The following is a 21,394-nucleotide window of genomic DNA, read 5'->3' as shown; positions in this document are numbered from 1 at the left end:
ATCAGACTGCAGCAGCCTGTCCCTCAGCCACGGTGCAGAGGCTGCCCTGTCCCCCCTCAGCTCTCTGCCCGACGGCCCTAGAGGGACAGGACTTCTGCTTCCCCGCTTGCAGAAGGAGACAGCACAGGCCCAGAGGACACAGAGGCTCAGCCTGTCACACGGCACGAGTGGCGGAGTCGGGATTCGGGGGGAGGAGGTCTGGCTGCAAAGTCTGGGCTCAGATCCCCAGACCAGCGAAGGTTTCCAGAGGGATCCTCCTCTCTTGGGGGAGATCCTCGCCGACATGTTCCTCTTCTCTAATTTTAAATTTAAATGCCTGTTGAGGATCACTTGGGCTTCTCTGGTAGCTCAGATGGTAAAGAATCTTGCCTACAATGTGGGAGACCCGGGTTTGAATCCTGGGTCAGGAAGATCCCCTGGTGAAGGGCATGGTATCCCACTCCAGTATTCTTGCCTGGAGAATCCCATGGACAGAGGAGCCTGGCAGGCTACAGTCCACACACGAGGGTCACTTTGTGGTCTTAACCTGGAGTCTGTGGGGAAAATGCAGGAATCCGTGAACTCAGATGTGGAGGAAAGCTCCAATGTTTTCGTCGTCTTCTATGGAAATTTCATCTTTCCTTTGGTATAAAGGGTACTTCAGACCACTCTTTCACATCACCTGTGACCTTGTCATGTAAATTACAGTCCTCCCAGATAGCTTGAATTTCACATTCAGCATGACTTCTAAATTCTGGCTGTTTGCAGATTTGCCTTTCTGGGTTTTTTTTTTTCTTTTTGTATTTTGGCCAGGCCTCAAGGCTTGAAGGTTGGTCCCCCGACCAGGGATCGAACCCAGACCTTCATAGTGAAATCCCAGTCACTAGGCCACCAGGGAACTCCCAGATCTGTCTCTTCCTGAAGCAGTAATAAAGTCATAGGGGTTCACAGGACACTTGTGAGGCACGCGTAGACAAGTGTATCTGCAGCTGCTTTTCAGGACACTCCCTTCTTTCTGGTCAGGGAAGGCAGAAGGAAGGATCCAGAAAAGGCAGCAAGACTCACAGTGGAGCTTCTCCAGCCTTAGGTGTGGCGGAGGGGACTCTCCAGCTTTGTCTTCACGGCTTCCTGGGGTCCTGTTTGCTGAGGGCTTAGCCAGCTGGCAGCTCTTCTGCGTCCCCTCCCCCGCAGGCGGGCTTCCCCCTTGTCCCGGGGTGGGGGGGGGGGGGTTTAGTGGATGACAGCTGTCCTCCGGTGCGGTGCCCTGGGAAGGTGGATTGGATTGTGCTGAGATCTGCATGTACCCCTTAGCTGGGGGGCGTTTGCAAAAACCAGGGACAGGGAAAGGGTGCTGGGAAGAGGCCTAGGAGCAGGGCGCCTGGAGCTCAGCGGGGTCTCTGCGGATCCAGGGTGATGGCATGTGGCAATTGTGGTCGGGCTCAGGTCTTGTCCCCAAGATCCTTCTGGCCTTGGCCACTATCTCCCCAAAGCTCCTTGGGCAAGGTGATCAACCTCTCCCAGGCTGTTCTTTCAGATACTGTGGGAAAAAAGCAGTGACGTGATGTCACCAGGGTTCAGACATCTGGTGTGGAGGCCTGATCCGAGTGACACCTTATTCCAAGTCTATGGAAGGGGCAGGGGTTTAGATTTGCAATTTACACAGGAAATCTACCAAGAGCTCAGGCAACTCCACCCAAGTGAGGGAAGGGTGGGGCCCTGTCTCCACTTTCTCTGCAGCCAGCCTCAGCTGGGCCGTTGTTTCTGTCTCCCCTTGGGGCTCACCTTGGGCAGAGCCTGCCTGAATACTTCCTCCCCACGAACCCCTCGGCTTTGTGCATCTTGGGTGTTTCAGAACAAACATCAGTCCTGGAGTAGGGAGGAGGGTGCTAGGGTAGGGAGGGGCGGCCGGTGAGTCTGCATCCCTCCCAGCGTCCGGCTGGGGTTTGGGGCACACTGGAGCCCGCGGACAGGAGCCCCCAGCAGCCTGGACTGGAGTCCCCGCAGTGGACACGCTTAGAGGCGTTGCCCGGCAGCCGCGTCCCGAACCCGCGCTGCGATACCAGCAGGGGCGCCAGCCGCCGCCGGGTACCGCGCGCGCCCGCCTCCCAGCCGCCACTCGGGTTGGTTGGCCGGCTGCCTGTACCCGCTCCTCTGCCTTTCGGGAATCAGCTTCAGGTGGGGATTGGGCCCCAAGAAGCCGTCCGCGCAGTCGGCCTGCCGTGGTGACCGGGGAGCCGACGACACACCCAGGGAAGCAGGACCTAGCGAGGCCTAGTCCCAGATCCGCCCCCCGCGCGGGGCTTCCTCGCAGTCAGGTGGGCTCTGACCACCCGTTGGGACCGGAGACCAAGTGACCCCGGGCTGGTACCAGTTGGCAAGTGCCGGGAGCCAGCGTGAGGAACTCCGCCCGTGGCAAAGGTCATGAGGAAGGAGGCTCGGCATACGCAAAGGCGGGATCGAGCCTTAGGAGTCCTCCTGGAAATTCTCGAGCATCTACCCCCAAAACCAGAGTCTGCCTACTTTACTGCTTTGTGCTCTCACCTACACCTCTGACTTTACGGGGGGCTGTCCCCCACCCTCTCCCTGAAAAAGAGTTAACTTACAACTCCAGTTAATAAAGTTCCTGGGTGTGCCAAGGGTGTTTCAACCTACGACTGAAGTGACTTAGCAGCAGCAGCAGCAGCCTGCCTGAATAGGTTCTTCCGGCCACATATGATTGTTCAGAGCCTCCCAACTGTGAGAGGCATGAAATGTTCTAAACTGTCTAAATACAGATTCCTTTGAGCAGTTAAAAGATTGATTAAAAATTGTATTGGTGAAGGATTTTTCACTTGTTGGGCCAATGTTTGCTGCTAAGTTTCCATATCCCTTACCTACTGTGTCCCTGGCAGAGTATTGATTAATATAATTGATGCATAGGAATGTAAGTAGTAGCTTTAATGTTTGTAACCTTGGACCCTTGACTTAATAATTTTTCTTGTTATAGCCCACCACACCTTTGCCCTATAGGAATGCAACTTTATCTAATGCTTTCAGAGGGTGGCGCCTGACTTTAGAAAAATCACCTTTAGAGAAAAATAAGTTTTCTGAAGAAAGGATCTTAAAATGTTAACAGGCCTCCGGGCCAGAAGATGATGTAAATCACCTAAACTTTTGCATATGATAAGTTTGCAGGAAGAAAGCCTGGCTTACTGCTGACTCTACCCCTTCCCCCATTATCCTCTATGCATAACTTAAGGTATAAAAACTACTTTGGAAAATAAAGTGCGGGCCTTGTTCACCGAAACTGGGTCTCCCCATGTCGTTCTTTCTCTCACCTTCTGGCTGAATTTCCATCTGGGGCGTGGAGGCTCGTCAAGCCTACTAATTTTGCCTGGGCTTCTAAGATCTGACCGGGGAGGCCTTAGTGTCTCCTCTCCTTTGGGAGAACGGGAAGACGCCTGTGGCCTAGTAGGTGACGTAAATTCCTTATTTTGGAATTTTATTAGCTTTCCACATAAACCAAGTTATTCAGCCTCTTTTCTCCACTAAATTTTCTCACTGAGCTATCCTTATTTAACCACTCTCTATATCTTTAATTCTATCGTACCCTGATCGCCGAAGCCGTCTCCCCTTCGAAACCCCTGATTCCACTGGGGCTGGACCCCAGTAGGCAAGGCCAGAGCGACGCTGAGTGCCCACACTGAATAAAGGTCCTGCACTCAGGTGTGCATGCCTGGTTCTTGTTCCCGAGGGCAGTGGCTCCAGGGGCCTCCAGGCTCCCTGGGCCTGGGTGCTGGCCGCCAGCTGGCGCACCATCTGAGCCTCGCATGTGGATCACCAGAGATGCTGAGGACCTGGGCGGCGTCTCCACCACGCGTGACTCTGTGGGACAGGGCTCAGCCTGGAGGATGCCTCGGTGTTTGCTGTGGGAACCACGAAGGAATCCCTGAGAACCGGCTCCCAAATGTGGCTGGACTGTGCCTGTTCGTGCGCTTTGCAATGAACCCCCACAACGGCCCCCCACCTATTTGGCACCCTGCCCCCCCATGCCTCCGCCCCGGCTTCTGACTCTCCTCCACATCCTCCTCTTCTCCTGCCTTCCCCAGACTAAGGCAGGGCCTGCTGTAAACATCAGTCCTCTCTTCCAGCAACCTCCTTCCAGCAACCTTCCATCCTGACCCTCGTTTCCCCAACCAGGAGACACTGGCAGGCGACCCCCTCCCAGCTGTCATCTCCAGGGAAGGTGGGTGCCGGAGTCCAGCTCCAGCAGCCAGGGATTCAACCTGAAGGGGTGAGCGGTGTCGGCGAGAAAATGAGGCAGCCTCTCAGTTTTCTTGGACTGCCTGTTTATTTCAAGCTTTTATACTTTTACAAAGGCATTAGGTCAGAGGTTTGATATTTTCAGTTCCCACTGACCCAGATTTGTTGTCTCCATAAATCATTGTTGCCCTTCAAAAGGAGTTCCTTCCTCAGTGATTCTCTTATCTACTTTTTCTCATGTGTCCTTGGTGAATACACCGTAACTCATGCTAATGTCTGGGCTGCATACCACATTCCTCAGTTCATTTCTTATCTTTCTAAATCCTGTTTGCTTCTAGTATCCTAAGCTCACTATTTCTTAGAAAGGGCTTCTACCTAATAATATCTCTAAAGTCCCTAATTTCTATAAGCTATAGTAGAATATGTTAACATCACAGCATCCCTTAAATCTTTAGCTTCTAACTATTTTAATTATTCCTAAGCCCTAAATTCAGCAAACTCCTTTGCCATAAACACTTTCCTCACAAATAGGCTTCAGATAGCAATCCCTCCCATGGTCTCAAGCTGCGGACTGTGTGCTCACTCTGGAACACTTTTTTGTAAAAGTCCTTGAACAAATGTCAGTGATTAACTTTATGAATTATTCTTTGAGCACAGCTGCAGAAGGCTTTATGCCTTCTCATGCTTCTCTCAAAAACGATAAGCACCTTAATATTCCTTTTCAGTCAACTCAGCCGAGGAGAGGAAAAGACAAGTCAGAATTACAAGGCCTAACTCCTTCATCCCGGGACCATGCCTGCAGAATGAGGAGAGGGGTCTGGGGCCGTGCCTCCATTTTGTCAATAATGCCTAACGTGGGTCCTGACAGGTGGGCACCAGAAAAGGGGTCCAGTCTCCTCAGGACTGAAACAGATGTCCCTTTTAGCAAGTCAGGGGCAAGGAATTAATTCTGCAACAGAAAGGAGCCAGTTCCCAAGTGCTGCTGGTGGAAGCTACTCCTGTGGAAGAGCTTTGTGTGTGTGAGCATTTATACCTGCAGTAAGGGAGGGAGGCACGGATGGATGGAAGGAAGACTAGCATTGATCCTGAACCCACATGCGGTCAGGCCTAATGCCCAGGGGTTTCACAAGTGTGATCTCATTTAATCCTCACAGCACCTCTCAGAGGGGTATTCCTCTCCTATCTTCAGGAGAGTTGGTGTGCTTGACCCAGTGAGCTGTGGGATTTAAACTCCCCACCTCTCTGCCCCGCATTCAGATGTCCATCCAGGGTCCATCTGGTGCCCTCTGGGGAGAGATGTCCCTTCCTGTGTCCCCGCAGCCCTCATGCCCACGTGCTGCAAACTCCCATGGCCCAGGGCTCCCTGCAGGGTTCCTGCTGCTGCTCTGGGAACTCAGGGCCAAGATGCCCGAGGCCTTTGGCAGAGCCAGCCTGGTGCCCGTGAGCTCCTTCTCAGCGGTCCTAGAAAGTTCAGAGACCAGGCATGTGCCACACCTGAGCCCTGGGGTCCAGGCTGAGGGACGGGCGGCTTATCCTGGGCTTGGCTCCTGCCCCTCATCTGGTCCGTGGTCAGACGTCAGCCTCACGGCCTTCGGAACATTCCAGGGCCTCTAACCCCTTCCTTACCCGCGTCCCAGCTGAGCCGTGCAGGGTCCTCGCGTGTGCGCTGTGAGCTGTTTCTCCTCTGCAGCACTGACCAGTGCAGTGCCCGGCCCCTCCCCTGTCCTTTCCCTGGACGGTGGCCCTCGTCCTGGGCCGCCAGACGCCCGTCAGGGTGCAGGGGCCGGCCAGCCCTGGGGCCTTGAGAGACATTCAGCCCTGCAGCCGGCGTGGGCAGCCAGGGGCCAAGAGGAGCTGCTGGAGGCGGGACACCCTCCGCCCCCCAGGAGACCCCCCATGGGCCCCAAGAGAACCCTCTTGGTCTGTTTTCCAGGCCGGGGCTGGGGTGGATTCTATAAGCACAAGTGTCAGTCTTCCGAATCCTCTGCAAACACCCCCGGAAGCTGTGGAGAAAGAGGACAAAAGGGCTGGAGTCTGGGTCCTGGCCAAGGTTGGGCTGCAGGGTCTGAGGTTCGGGCTCCTTCCTCCTCACTCACTGTTGACACAGCAGGAGGCGGGGTGGGAGTGGAGGGAGCCTGGGAGCTGAGCGATTTCTGCTGTCTGCTGCCGGCAAGAGTGTGGGGTCTGAGGGACACACACAGAGACACACACACACATACACACACAGGCACAGACTCACAGATACACACACAGAGACATACACACACACACAGACACAGACACATACATACAGAGACACACACACACACAGACACACACACAGATACACACAGACACAGACACACACACAGATACACACAGACACAGACACACACACAGAGGCACACACACACAGAAACACACACACATACACAGACACACACAGACACACACAGACTCACAGAGACACTCACACGGACACAGACTCACAGAGACACACTCACAGACACACACAGAGATATGCAGACACACACAGACTCACACGCACAGACAGACACACAGATGTAAACTACACACACAGACACACACACAGATGTGCACTACACACACACAGACACACACACATACACACACACACACACATACATAGACACACACACAAAGACACACACAGAGACACACACAGAGACACACACACACAGACACACACACACAGAGACACACACAGAGACACAGAGACACACACACAGAGACACACACACAGACACACACAGAGACAAATACACACACAGACACACAGAGACACACAGAAATACACACACAGACACACACACAGACATGCACTCCACATGGGGTGTTTGGCTACGGTGATGACCAGCTGTCCCAGTGTTGGGGCCAGTGTGAGGAAAGCAAGAGGGACTCCATCTTGAAGCCTGTCATTGGTCTTAAAGACAGGATGTGGACTGGGCCTGAGCCCTGCCCAAGAGTGAGAAAACCGTTGCTGGTGAAAACCAGGTCTCCTGGAGACTTCTCTCGCTACACACAGCAGAGATTGCTGTTGAGGTCAGGCTGCCCCTGTTAGATTAACCATGGAGACATCCCCCCTTGATGCATAATCATTGTTCCTCTCCTTTAAACTTAACTGTTTGTTCTCCTAGTACCCACTTGTTGTAGAACTCCATCATATACAACAAAGAGGTTGCTAACATGTAACCGTCACGCAGTGGGGGGTATAAAACTGGGCCTCTCAGAAACATCAGGGTGCTTGTTGGGAACTGACTCCCCTTGGACCTGCTGGTGTAATAAACTGTATTTCACTGTCTGAGTGTCCTTTGAGGTGTGTTTTGCGACTCTGGGTTCCACAACACCAGGACTCATGACGCACCAGAGTCACTGTGAGCCTTGGGCCTCAAGTGCCTGGATGTCTCCTTCAAAGCCCCCATTTTTTTTTTTTTTGCTTGTTTGAGCTTCTGTTTTTGGCTGTGTTGCACAGCTTGTGAGATCTTAGTCCCTCAACCAAAGCTTGAGCCTGCTCTTGGCCGTAAAAGTGCTGAGTCCTAACCACTGGACCACCAGGGAACTCCCAAATCCATTTGAGATTCACCGTCTTCTGATTCACCACCAAGGCTCCCGAATTGCAAATCTCACCAGGAGGGTGAATCTGGACGCCATCACTCGGGGTTCACAGGGCCCCAGGTAAGAGAAAGGCCAGCAGCTGCAGCAGAGGCACAAGAGGCAATGACGCTGCTTGAGGGAGACCTGCCAGGGTTCGCCCACCCTGTCTGTATAGGTCGTGGGTGCAGACACCAGGCGGGTGTGGCCCTGTGCGGTGTGATTCCCTGCTCACAGTCCTGACCTGGTCACCTTGGCCCAGGGAGGTCCACAGTATGGAAACAAGGGACCCCGACTCACAGCCCTCCCGGCCTCAGGGGTGGGGTGGGCAGGGGGCCCTGCTCGGGAGCCGTGAACAGGTGTCCTGGGCTGGGGTCAGGGGCTGGTGAAGATAGGTAGCAATGAGAATAGGAGCATCGGCTCAGCTTCCTGCGCACACAGGCCCCTGGCCCCGTATCCTGGCCTGTGCTCGGCTGTGCATCCAGGGCCCCGGGTGGAGACCCCCCATCACACTCACTGATGACAACCTCCTGGTCAATAAAGCACAGCTGCTCGCAACCATGCAAATCAATCAATCAATCAGGACAGAGGTGGGGCAGACGCAGGTGCTGGGGGCGAGGTGAGGAGCCTGTGGCCACCCTCCATCTACCCCGTCCACCCAAGGAAGCTGTAACCCCAAGGGCGCCCAACTGGGGGATGAGGGGGCCCCGCCCTCCTGCCCCTCAGGGCTGTCCCCAGCTGATGTGCGGTGGCCACGGTCCTTGGGGGCCCCTTGGTCTCCCACAGTCTTCCTGGCCTCCCTGGAGGAGCTGCACCCTGGAGGGCTGGGCCAGTGGAGACGGGGCCCAGCCTCGCACATCAGATCTGTCTCCTCCTCTGTTGCTCCTCCCATGTCTCCTACATGTGGGCCCCTGGCCTGGACCCTTGGCTGGAACTCCAGGGCTGGGCCTTCCCAGAGGCTGCAAGTCCCCGAGGGCCCCTAGGAAACCAGACAGATGGCGGGGCGGGGAGGGGCGGGGAGGGGGTGGGGGGTGTCACCCTCCTGGTCTTAAAGGCCAGGAGTGCAAGGACAGGGCGAGTCGCAGTTCTCCTTCCGGGCAGAGGGGCCCCACCCGCACTGAGGGGCTTCCGGGTCTCCTCCTTGATTCTTTCTCCTGCCCCCTCCCCAGCAGGCTTGCTGCACCCCAGGCTGGGCCTTGGCTGGCAGCCCTATCCTGGACATCCAGGAAGTTCCCCGGAGGATGAGAGAAGCGGGAGACCCAGGCCCCACAGGAGAGCAGAGTAGGGGTGGGGCAGGGGTGGAGGGTCCCCTCGGGGTCAGCAGATCCGGCAGCAGAAGCAGCAGGAGGCCGCCCAGCCCCACGGCCCCTCCTGCAGACCCTGCTCAGGGGTCGGCAGTGCCTGGGGACAGCTGGTGGGCCCCTCACTGATGACACCCGGCCCGCCCCTCACCCCAGTCCTCTCGGGCTCCTGTCCTGCCTTTCCAGGGAGATGGCCGAGAGGAGGCTGGGGAGAGCAGGCTCATCTGAGGCCACCCCCTCCTAGGAGCCAAGGTTGGCGGAGCTGGTCCGGCCTCCCTGGAGCGGACGTGGAGCCACACCATCCTGCAGGCAGCTCGTCACCCCTGTGTCTGGGAGACCCGGGCTCCAGTCACACATGAGCTGTACCTCAGAATAGTTAAATAGCAGAGGAAACTTACTCTTTACAGACAATTTGCAGCTAATTAGTGGAAAAGGCAATGGCACCCTACTCCAGTACTCTTGCCTGGAAAATCCCATGGATGGAGGAGCCTGGTGGGCTACAGTCCATGGGGTCGCGAAGAGTCGGACACGACTGAGCAACTTCACTTTCCCTTTTCACTTTCATGCATTGGAGAAGGAAATGGCAACCCACTCCAGTGTTCTTGCCTGGAGAATCCCAGGGACGGGGAGCCTGGTGGGCTGCCATCTATGGGGTTGCACAGAGTTGGACACGACTGCTGCCATCTATGGGGTTGCACAGAGTTGGACACGACTGACGCGACTTAGCAGCAGCAGCAGTGGAGAAGGAGTCATAGAATATCACCATGGTGCAATTGAATAAATAAGTTGATCTTTGCAATGATGTCCAGCAACTGCCTGCATCACCAAGAGATGAGCAAGCGTCACATACCTCCTGATAGAAGACACACCTGGGACTCTGAAGTATCTTGTCCAGAAAAATTGATTTGTATTTGCTCAAGCCTCTGGATACAGATATCAATTAGCAGGAAACACAGAGGCAGGAAAATAAGTTAGAGTCCCACAGGATGGGTTACGAACTGAAAGTTGGGCTCCCTCCAAATCTGTATGTTACAGCCCTGCCCCAGCAGGATGGGAGTTGGGCGATGGGGCCTTGGGAAGTCCTTATGTGAGATGAGGGCCTTAGTGTGGGGCCCTCGCAATGGAATCAGAATCCTTGTAAAAGAGACAGCAGAGAGCTGGCTACATCAGCCCTGGGAGGGCACAGCAAGAAGGCGACTGCAGGGCAGGAGAACTCCCCTGGGATGAGGGCTATCTGCTTACGTGTGCATGCTGTACATGCATGGAGGAGCTTGTGCAAGCTCGTGTTGTCAGGAGAGCTGGCAGGTGTATCTGCCTACAAGCCTGAGGTGCCTTTTGAGCTTCAGTTCAGTTCAGTCGCTCAGTCATGTCCAACTCTTTGTGACCCCATGAATGGCAGCACGCCAGGCCTCCCTGTCCTTCACCATCTCCTGGAGTTTACTCAAACTCATGTTCACTGAGTGGGTGATGCCATCCAACCATCTCATCCTGTGTCGTCCCAACGTCAGGGTCTTTTCCAATGAGTCAGTTTTTTTGTATCAGGTGGCCAGAGTATTGGAGTTTCAGCTTCAGCATCAATCCTCCCAGTGAATATTCAGGACTGATTTCCTTTAGGATTGACTGGTTGAGCTTATGTGTGTGTATATGTGGGCTTCCCAGGTGGCACCAGTGGTAAAGAATCTGCCTGCCAATGCAGGAGACGTGGGTTCAATCCTTAGGTTGGGGAGACCCCCTGGAGGAGGGCATGGCAACCCACCCCAGCATGCTTGCCTGGAGAATTCCATGGACAGAGGAGCCTGGTGAGCTGTCGTCCTTAGGATTGCAAAGAGTCGGACATGACTGAAGCCACTGAGCATGCATGCACGTGTGTATGCATCTCGAATAATCGTGTGCTCTGGGAAAATGCACCCCCTGTGCCCTGGGGCAAGTCCTGTCAGCCCCTCCTTGTCCAGGCCGGCAGCCAACACTTCCTCCCTCCTGGGAATACCCACCCCAGGTACTCTTCCTGGAGTCCCGGCCAGATAGACCTTCCTTCTGAGCTCAAACCCTGGCAGTCTGCAGAGAGAAGGAAGGCTCCCAAACTGGCAGCTTTTTCAGAAAAAGTGCCTGGCGCTGGGCTGGGGCAGGAACACAAGCCCCTTTGTGCCTCCTCTGGGCCCCTTCCTCCAGCAGCTGTACCTGCTGGGGTCCTAGGCCTCCTGCGTCTCCGCCTCCCCAAGAGGATCCAGGGCCCCGGGAGGGCTTCTCTGCCCGCTGCAGCTGGCTGGCCCTGCCCTTACCCAGAGGCATCATGGGGCTGGAGGACTCTGGGGGCGGATGTGGAGCTCTGGAGGTCAGGTGAGGGCCTCACCTTTGCCACAGCAGTCAGGGGGACCTGAGCCCTAAGGAGCCAGTCCAGGGGGACCAGTGCAGGCCCAGAAGGAGGGGCCAGCTTCTGGACAAAGTTGCCCTCTGCTCCCTTCTCTGCACAAAGACTGGTTGTTGTATGAAGCCCCCCAGCCCCTGCAGCCAGGTCCATGGACAGAGTGTGGTCTCTTCCCAAGCAGGGAAGAGGGATCCACCAGGAATCCTGATGTGGTGGGTGAAGGGCCACACATTTTATGTTTCCAGGTCATAAAGTACATGGAACATGCTCCCCAGTGCCACTTCCAGCCTGGACACAGCCCCAGACTGTATCCAGATGATGAACGATAACACGTGTTTATGGACAATGACATTGAAACTTCAGGGTTTTCCACTTGTTGCAAATTTTCTTGAAATTTATTCTAAACATATCAAAATGTAAACAGTATTCTAAGCACACAAGTAGTGGGGGAGAAACCCATGGAGGGTGGGACTTGCCCTTCAGGCCATAGTGTGCTGACCCCTGGGTTAGCCACATGGTGTGAGTAGGGAGGTGGCAGCTAGACAGAGCCTCCACTGGACACAGGCCCCCAGCATGGCAATCCTGATGGAGCCAGGGACCCAGGTTCCTGGTGGCCAGCTCTTCTCCTGTGAGGCCGTGCACACACCAGGGCATGCTCTGCACCCCTTCTCCTTGTCACCACGGGGGGTTCTGGACCCTGAACCGTGCTCTGCTCGAGGTAGAAGCCCTGAGCCCCATGAAGCTGCTGTAGGCGGCTACCCTGAAGCACCCCTGTGAGGCTGACCCTGTTTGGTCAACTGGGAAGGGCTCTCAGGACACCTCCCCCACCTCTGAAGTCAAGGTCAAGTGCCAGTGCCCAGAAGAGAGACCCAGAGGTGAGAGTAAAATAGTGGTCATTGTCTCCTTGTATTTGTATAGGCTGCGGGGCCAAGACGGTAAACACAGCACATCCGGGAGCCTCCCCACTGGATGGCTCTGGGGTTTGCCCCAGGAAGAACCCCCACTCTCAGCTCCTTCCGGCCGCCCTGGTGGCCCCTTTGCTCCTTCCTCCAGGAGGGGGGCCCACAGGGCCCAGGAGGAGGGTATAAAGGGCCCAGTGGAGGGTGCCCAGGCACCACCAGACTCCCAGCACCAGGACTGGACCTCAAGACTCTGCAGGCCAGGTAAGACAACCCCCCCTCCCCACCATGGTTGGGCCCATGAGGTCAGGGGAGGCCCCTCTCTGAGATGGGATGGCCTGTCTTCTCTTCAGCAGCCCTTGACTCTCCAGCCAGAAGCCATGCTGCTGTGGCTGACCCTCGCCCTCCTGTGGAGCCCCACCTGCTGGGCAGGGGGTAAGTCTGGCTGGGGCTCCCGTGTCCAGAGCATCCCCCTGGAGACCACCCTCCCCTCCCACCATCCAGGGCCTGGGGTCTGGGCCAGCTCTTGTCTCAGACTAACATAGCTCTCAGACCTGTCCCCTTGTCTGGAGGGGCTGTGTCTTCTGCTGGACAGAAAAAACCACATGTCACTGTGTGTTTCTTTACTTTTCTCTTTCCCACCTGGTCCTCTCATTAACAGCTTTGTATGGGCGTGGAGGAGGCTCATATTTCAGTACAACTAAAGACAATGAAAATGAGATCACCGGGATCAGAGTGTTTATAGGCATTGGTGGCATAATTAAGAGGTGAGTTGAGCAGGGCCCGGGAGCCCCTCACTGCGTCCCAGCCCCTGCCCCAGTCTCAGGAACCTGGGGGGGGGGGCTGGTCCCTCCTCCCAGCACCCTCACTGGGGTGCTGATGTCTCCTGAGTCAGCTGAGGTCTGTCCCTCTTCCTCTGCTGTTTCCTCCCCTGCACCCCAGCCCTGTCCCCTCCCCTATCCTCCTGCAAGTCTGGCCTCTGCTTCCTGGGATGACCGAAAGGGACGGGGTGCTTCTCCCCACTGTCTCCTTTCAACCCCAACTCAGCTCAACCAGAAATGGTCTCTCAGTTTGAGGATGCCTATGGGAAAGCAGAAGTTCTGCCCAGGTTAGGGTCAAACAGAAAAGGAAGGAGGGTCAGAGTGGACCACTGATTGAACACTAGAAGTGTAGAAGCAGCAAGCCCAGGGTCTTCCCCTAATGGTTAAATGAGGGCTTTGCTCCAGGCCTGGGGTAGATATTTGCTGTACATTTATGGGGCCCCAGGGAACTGGGAGAAGGAATGGGCCAGAGCAGCAGGCACTATGGGGGCCAGAGGCTGGGAGGGGCCTTGTGAGGAGGGGACACTCTGAGATGGAAACTGAGGTGGGGGAAGGTCACAGAGATGGGTCACCTGCTCCTGGGGCCCCCACCTGGTCTAGTGCAGTGACTGGGACTCCAAATACTGGGCCCGGGCTCAGCTCTCCACTCTGAGCCAGGAGACCAGCTGTACCTCCTGAGGGTCATGGTGACTGGGCACCTTTGGGAGCTCTCCTGATGGAAGATCTCAGTGATTGCTCCCTCAAATCAGTCCCACTTTGAAGATGAGCAAACAGACCAGGAGATGCTGGTCTGCTGCTGCTGCTAAGTCGCTTCAGTAGTGTCCAACTCTGTGCGACCCCATAGACGGCAGCCCAACAGGCTCCCCTGTCCCTGGGATTCTCCAGGCAAGAACACTGGAGTGGGTTGCCATTTCCTTCTCCAATGCATGAAAGTGAAAATGAAAGTGAAGTCGGTCAGTCATGTCTGACTCCTAGCGACCCCATGGACTGCAGCCTACCAGGCTCCTCTATCCATGGGATTTTCCAGGCAAGAGTACTGGAGTGGGGTGCCATTGCCTTCTCCAGAGGCTGGTCAACAAGCCCCAGATCACAGAGTCTGAAAATGGGAGAGCAGGGGTTGAGACCAGGAAGCCTGTCTCAGGCACCAAAGTCACGTGCTCAGGGATTTATGTGCAGAGATAGGCTGTCCTTGCTGGACATGGGGTCGGGGGGTGGTGTTTAGAGGATTGGGGATTTGCGGGTTACCCAGACCCTGGATCTTCAAAGCTTGCCCTTTCTCCTAGTATCCAGGTGAGGTTTGGCTCCTCCTGGAGTGAGAAATATGGAGCCCCAGGTGGGACCCTTCAGGAATTTGTCCTGCAGTCCGGTGAATACATTACAGGAGTTGATGGCTCCTACAAGCTTTTCCTCCGGCACTTGGTCATCCACACTAGCTATGGGCGTAAGGCCACATTTGGAGAGAACAGTGGCAGGAGCTTTTCTGCCTTCCCTGACGGGAGTGAGAAAGTGCTCACTGGAGTCTTCGGACAGCATAAGCTTCTGGGCATCTCCAGCATCGGCTTTGACTGGGATTATCCAATAGTACAGTTGATCTATGATCAAGAAAGTGCTACCCAATCCCCAAATATGTCTGCGAAATGAGCACTTCTGGGTCTCCAGGGCTGGGCCATGGGCTACCCTGCCAAGGCCATCTGCCTGGTGGTGGGCACAAGGCGGCAGGGACCTGAGTGCAGCCCCGAATCAGAATCCACCAATAAATCCAGCTTCTGCAGCTACAGTGGGTCCAGGGTGCTCCTTGGCCTGGGATGCGAACAAAGCCTTCTGAGCTTGTGGGGATGAAGCCTCTGGAGTGGAGCTCACTAAGCAGAGCTGCAGGAGGAGGCAGGAGGGGGCCCGACACCCCAGGGCTGGGTGATTCTGACAGGATGCTGGGCCTGCCCATGCAGACCTCGGGCAGATCCCATAATCTGGGAGGATTGTAGGGGTCCCAGAGGCCCCATCCCCAGGTCTCTTCTGCAAGCCCATGCAGGTGGCCTATGCAGCCCAGGCTCAATTCCAGGATTCTCTGAGTATGTAAAGGGCTTAGGGAAACCCTCAGTCATTCATTCACTCATTCAGAACACATATGGCAAACCCTGGCTGGCAAGAAGCTCTGTGGACTCTGGAGGAATAGAGAATGGGCCAAGAGTCCAGCCAGGGGCTCTCCATGGGGAATGGATACAGAAGCAGATGGAGACAACTGGTGGTTTCATCTGCATCAATAGTGACAGGTCTAGCGCCCTGTGCTCAGGCACAAGCCCAGTGGTGGGTGTGCTTCAGGGAAGACTTCCTGGACGAGGCAACATCTGAGCTAAATACAAAGGCTATGTGAGAGCTGGCCAGGTGGGGTTAAGGGAGGGAGGCCTTCCAGGCCAAGAGATCAACACGGGAATGGCCAGAGCCAGGCATCCCCAGGACCCCACTTCTTGAAAGGCGGGCATCTGTTACAGCCCGAAGGGAAAGGAAAGCAGCCCCCAGGCCTGGCACATTCTCTCAACACCTCCATCAGACTGCAGCAGCCTGCCCCTCAGCCATGGTGCAGAGGCCACCCTGTTCCCCCTCAGCTCTCTGCCCGGCAACCCTAGAGGGACAGGACTTCTGCTTCCCCGCTTGCAGAAGGAGACAGCGCAGGCCCAGAGGACACAGAGGCTCGGCCTGTCACACGGCACGAGTGGCAGAGTCGGGATTCAGGGGGAGGAGGTCTGGCTGCAAAGTCTGGGCTCAGATCCCCAGACCCAGCGAAGGTTTCCAGAGGATCCTCATCTCTGGGAAGACACTTGCTGACTCTTGTCTACCTTTATTTTCATTTTACATGCTGGTTGAGCGCCGCTTAGTGGTTCTTACTAAAAACAGCAGAGTCTGTTACAAATGACGTTCAACTTTCTCAGCCTGAATTTCCACATCTGTGATGATGGGAGATTAACATTCACCGGAAAGCTGTTGTGAGGATTAAATCAGATAATTGTTAAACCACCTGGCATTCTGCCTGGCCCCTCTTGGGTGCGTGATTAATGCCATCTTTCCATCCATTCATCCATCCACCCACCCTTCATCCCCTCATTCAAGGAATAAATCAGATGACAGGAAACTTGCTAGCAGACACACAAAGCTCTTTAGGAGAAACCCTTTTCTACAAGCAGCACGTGGGAACAGCATTTCTCATGATATGAGCCTCTCTGCTCTCTCTCTCCCCACCCCACCCTGCTGCCTAGCGCTCTCAATCCTCAACTTTAACAGGAGTCCTTGCAGACTTCCCGGATGGCTCAGTGGCAAAGAATCCACCTGCCAGTGGAGGAGACATGGATTCAAACCCTGGTCTGGGAGAATCCCACATGCCACAGAGCAACTAATCCCGTGTGCCACAGCTATTAAGCCTGCGCTCTGCCAACTTAGGTACACCTGAAAGGTATTAGTTTGTTCACTAAAGGACCACCCCTTCAAGGTGGCAGGGACATTTTGTACATCCAATGAGAAAATGAAGATCTCAGAGAAAATCCATCTTCTACAGACAAGAGACGATCTAGCCCAGATTGCACCAGGGAAGGGGGGATTCAGACCCGATAGGCTCCGCTTCCCTCTTCCCTGGCCCCACCTTGGGGAGCTCAGGTCACCCACGTGTCTCAATTGCCCACCTGTTATATGTGGGAAGCAATAGCCCCTCCTCGCAGGGGTTGTGAGATTTCAGTGACACCCTTCTCCACCCAGGGTGAGCGCCGGGGTCTTACCCCTGTGGGCAGGGGCGCAGGTTTTCCTTTTAGCAGCCCATGTGATTTCGTGGATGTGGAATTTTAGAAAACACAAAAGTAATTCATCGTGACAAAAGCAGACTTGTAATTAGGGAAGCTGAGTTTGCTGCTGCTGCTGCTACTAAGTCGCTTCAGTCGTGTCGGACTCTGTGTGACCCCATAGATGGCAGCCCACCAGGCTCCCCCGTCCTTGGGATTCTCCAGGCAAGAACACTGGAGTGGGCTGCCATTTCCTTCTCCAATGCATGAAAGTGAAAAGTGAAAGGGAAGTCGCTCAGTCGTATCCAACTCTTAGCGACCCCATGGACTGCAGCCTACCAGGCTCCTCCGCCCATGGGATTTTCCAGGCAAGAGTATTGGAGTGGGATGCCATTGCCTTCTCCAAAGCTGAGTTTGAGATGGGACCAAATGCCAAGGGGCGTGCGAGGTGCCTTTTAGCGGGGCAGAAAGTTTCCTCAATTTGAGTGTGGTGGGAGATGCATGAACGTCAGTGTATACATTTGTTAAAACTCATCAAACTGTTAACATACTGACATGTTATTACATGTAAATGGTACTTCAATAAAGCTGAATAAAAAACAAACCAGGAAAATTGGGGAGAGAATATAGCTGACTATAAAAACCCTGTGGAGGGTCACGTGACCATGTTAGAAGCGGTAGACAAGATCACCGAGCAAAATCTGGACAGACGTGAGAGCGTGAGATGGAAAACTTATATTCACAAAAGCATTTTTAAGGTCAATTGTATAAATGAGATAAAATAGTGGCACTTCCTGCTTAATGGGTACTGGGTATGGGATTTCTGAGGGGTAATGGAAAAGCTCTGGAGCTGAATAGCAGTAATATTGCAAAACCAGCAAATGTACTTAATCACGGAGTTGTTCTCCTTAAAAAGATCTAAATGGTAAATTTCATAATTTGTGCATTTACCCACAATAAGAATATTTGCCAACCTCATCCAACATAGGAATAGATGTGGAAAAGATCACACAATCCATGCTTAGCTGGAAACCCCAGAAAGATGGGGCCCAGGATTGGAGAAGATGGGAATCAGAGGACAGACCCCACGGTCAAGGACATGGGGTGACTGTAACTGATGGGACGAGGGCACAGGCTCTATGAAAGGGGGGCCCAGGTCTTGACAAACCAGAGGAAACTGGAAACTTCCCAGAGAGGACAGTGAAAACATGGGAGCTTTTCTCCCCATCCTGGGTCACAGATCCCTGAGTTCTTCCCACAGACTCCAGGCTAAGAACCACCAAATAGCCCTCAACTGAGACAGCAGGGAGGCGGCCAGCAGGCAGTGAAGACAGGCTGGACCAGCTGAAGCCAAGGGGACTCTGACAATAGCTGGGTCCTTAACTTTAGCTCACTCTGCCTTCGTTTTATTATTGAACGTCAACCCCCCTTCACCACAACAGTTCCGAGTGTGACCATTAAAACCAAAATACAGGCAGTGGCCCAATTCCTGGAAATTCCCACCCTATCCAGAAATAGCAAAAATGTTCCACCACTTGTTCCTGTGTGAAATGACTGAGTCTGTAAAAACCTCCAACCCCGCTCCCGGCTTCGGAGATGGACCGCCTTCTGCCTATGCGTGTGCATCTCCCCAAATCAACCTGCTCTCCCGTTACTCTGACGTGCTCTTGATTTCTTTCCTGGGCAAAGGCAAGGATTCTCTCCGGGGGTCCCTGTGGGGCCCAGGACCTGACACTCCCTCTCCCACATGCAACCAGCATCTATAATTAATGTAAAAGTAGAAAAGAGGAACACGTCAGCGAGGGAACTGCAGAGAGATGATGATCAGTAGGGCAAGCTTCACTGGGTCTGGGGATCTGAGCACAGACTTTGCAGCCAGACCTCCTCCCCCTGCATCCCGACTCCGCCACTCGTGCCGTGTGACAGGCCGAGCCTCTGTGTCCTCTGGGCCTGCGCTGTCTCCTTCTGCAAGAGGGGAAGCAGAAGTCCTGTCCCTCTAGGGCTGCCGGGCAGGGAGCTGAGGGGAGACAGGGCAGCCTCTGCACTGTGGCTGAGGGGCAGGCTGCTGCAGTCTGATGGAGGTGTTGAGAGAATGTGCCAGGCCTGGGGGCTGCTTTCCTTTCCCTTCGGGCTGTAACAGATGCCCGCCTTTCAAGAAGTGGGGTCCTGGGGATGCCTGGCTCTGGCCATTCCCGTGTTGATCTCTTGGCCTGGAAGGCCTCCCTCCCTTAATCCCACCTGGCCAGCTCTCACATAGCCTTTATATTTAGCTCAGATGTTGCCTCGTCCAGGAAGTCTTCCCTGAAGCACACCCTCCACTGGCCTTGTGCCTGAGTTCAGTTCAGTGGCTCAGTCGTGTCTGAGTTTGTCCCTGTCCATCACCAACTCCCAGAACTTGTTCAAACTCATGTCCATCGAGTTGGTGATGCCATCCATCCATCTCATCCTCTGTCATCCCCTTCTCCTCCCGCCTTCAATCTTTCCCAGCTTCAGAGTCCTTTCCAATGAGTCAGCTCTTCCCATCATGTGGCCAAAGTATTGGAGCTTCAGTTTCAGCATCGGTCCTTCCAATGAATATTCAGGACTGATCTCCTTTAGGATTGACTGGTTTGATCCCCTTGCAGTCCAAGGGACTCTCAAGAGTCTTCTCCAACACCACAGTTCAAAAAGCATCAATTCTTTGGTGCTTAGTTTTCTTTATGGTCCAACTCTCACATCCATACATGACTACTGGAAAAACCATGGCTTTGACTAGATGGACCTTTATTGGCAAAGTAATGTCTCTGCTTTTAATATGCTGTCTAGGTTGGTCATAGCTTTTCTTCCAAGGAGCAAGTGTCTTTTAATTTTATGGCTGCAGTCACCATCTGAAGTGGTTCTGGAGCCCAAGAAAATAGTCTGAGTACAGGGTCTAGACCTGTCCTTATCAATGCAGATGGAACAACCAGTTGCTCCATCTGCTTCTGCATCCATTCCCCATGGGAAGCCCCTGGTTAGACACATGGCCCATCCTCTATTCCTCCAGAGTCCAGGAAGCCCATAGCCAGCCAGGGTTTGCCATACGTGTTCTGAATGAGTGAATGAATGATTGAATGGCTTCTCTGGATCTGTTTGCACACTCAGAGAATCTTGAAATTGAGCCTGGACAGCTCAGGCTACCTGGATGGCCTCGCACCAGTGAGTCTGGGATGGGGCCTCTGGGAGCCCTGAATCCTCAGAGATTATGGGATCAGCCTGAGGTCTGCACAGGCAGGCCCTGCATCCTGTCAGAATCACCTAGCCCTGGGGTGTTAGACCCCCTCCTGCCTTCTCCTGCAGCTCCACCCTGGAGGCCCTGTCCCCACAAGCTCAGAAGGCTTTGTTCGCATCCTAGATCAAGGAACACCCTGGACCCACTGTAGCTGCAGAAGTTGGATTTATTGGTGGATTCTGATTCAGGCCTCTGGTGTGTTGTGTCCACCATCAGTCAGATGGCCTTGGCTGGATAACCCATGGCCCAGACCTGGGGACCCAGGAGTAGTCATTTCTCTTTGGTTGAGGTACTATTTGCTTCAGTTTGAAGGATAATTCCAGTCAAAGCTGATGCGGGTAATGCTCTGAACCATATACTGTCCATAGACGCCGGTGAGCACCTTCTCTATGTCATCACAGGAGGCAGCAAAAGTGTTGTCTAATTTCTTTTCAAAATGGATGAATGTCCTAGGTCAGTGCATATGAGTAAAGATTGAAGGTATTTCGTGTAGGAGCAGTGGATTCTTATAATGTGTTCATCCTGCTGTAGGAGCAATTCCTGAGTTATCCCACCTGGGTCTCTGTATTTCTCACTCCAGGAGGAGCTGTATCTCACCTGGATACTGAGAAGAAGGGGGAGCTTTGAAGGTCCGGGATCTGGGTGACGCCCCAAATCCCAGGTCCTCAACTTCCCATCACCAGCAAGGGGGCAGCCTGTCACTGCAGCATAAGCCTATGACACATGACACTGAGACCTGAGACAGGCTTCCTGGTCTTTGGTCTCCCTGCTCTGCCGATTTCGGGCTCTGTGATTTGGGGCTTGTTAGCCAGCCTCTTCAGTCTCAGTTTGCTCACCTGCAAAATGGGAGTGATTTTGAGGAGCAGTCACTGAGATCTTCCATCAGGAGAGCTCCTCAGGATGCCCAGTCACTATGACCCTCAGGAGGTGCAGCTGGTCTCACAGCTCAGAGTGGGGAGCTGACCCCGGGCCCAGCATTTGCAGCCCCAGTCACTGCAGTAGGCCAGGTGGGGGGACCTGAAGCAGGTGACCCCGATCTGTGATCTTCCCCCAGCTCAGTGCCTATCCTGGAGCCTACCTCCTCACCTGGCCTCGCCCACACTCTGGCCCCCATGGTGCCTGCTGCACTGGCCCATTCCCTCTCCCCAGGTCCCTGGGACCCTGTAAATGCAGAGCAAATAT

At 54.4% G+C, this 21,394-nt stretch overlaps 1 protein-coding gene across 1 annotated transcript; it reads left to right on the top strand.

Annotated features, from left to right (window-relative positions):
• Positions 1-12,532: 12,532 nt before the first annotated feature.
• On the top strand, positions 12,533-14,975 carry LOC133238139 (zymogen granule protein 16 homolog B-like). The gene is made up of 4 exons (XM_061400906.1): positions 12,533-12,641; positions 12,731-12,812; positions 13,039-13,144; positions 14,482-14,975. The coding sequence occupies exons 2-4, from the start codon at positions 12,758-12,760 to the stop codon at positions 14,837-14,839; spliced, it is 519 nt and encodes a 172-aa protein (XP_061256890.1). The 5' UTR covers positions 12,533-12,641; positions 12,731-12,757; the 3' UTR covers positions 14,840-14,975.
• The last annotated feature ends 6,419 nt before the right edge of the window (positions 14,976-21,394 follow it).

Source organism: Bos javanicus, chromosome 25, assembly GCF_032452875.1.
Source record: "Bos javanicus breed banteng chromosome 25, ARS-OSU_banteng_1.0, whole genome shotgun sequence".
Classification (NCBI taxonomy): domain Eukaryota; kingdom Metazoa; phylum Chordata; class Mammalia; order Artiodactyla; family Bovidae; genus Bos; species Bos javanicus.
This window is presented reverse-complemented; position numbering and strand designations above follow the sequence as displayed.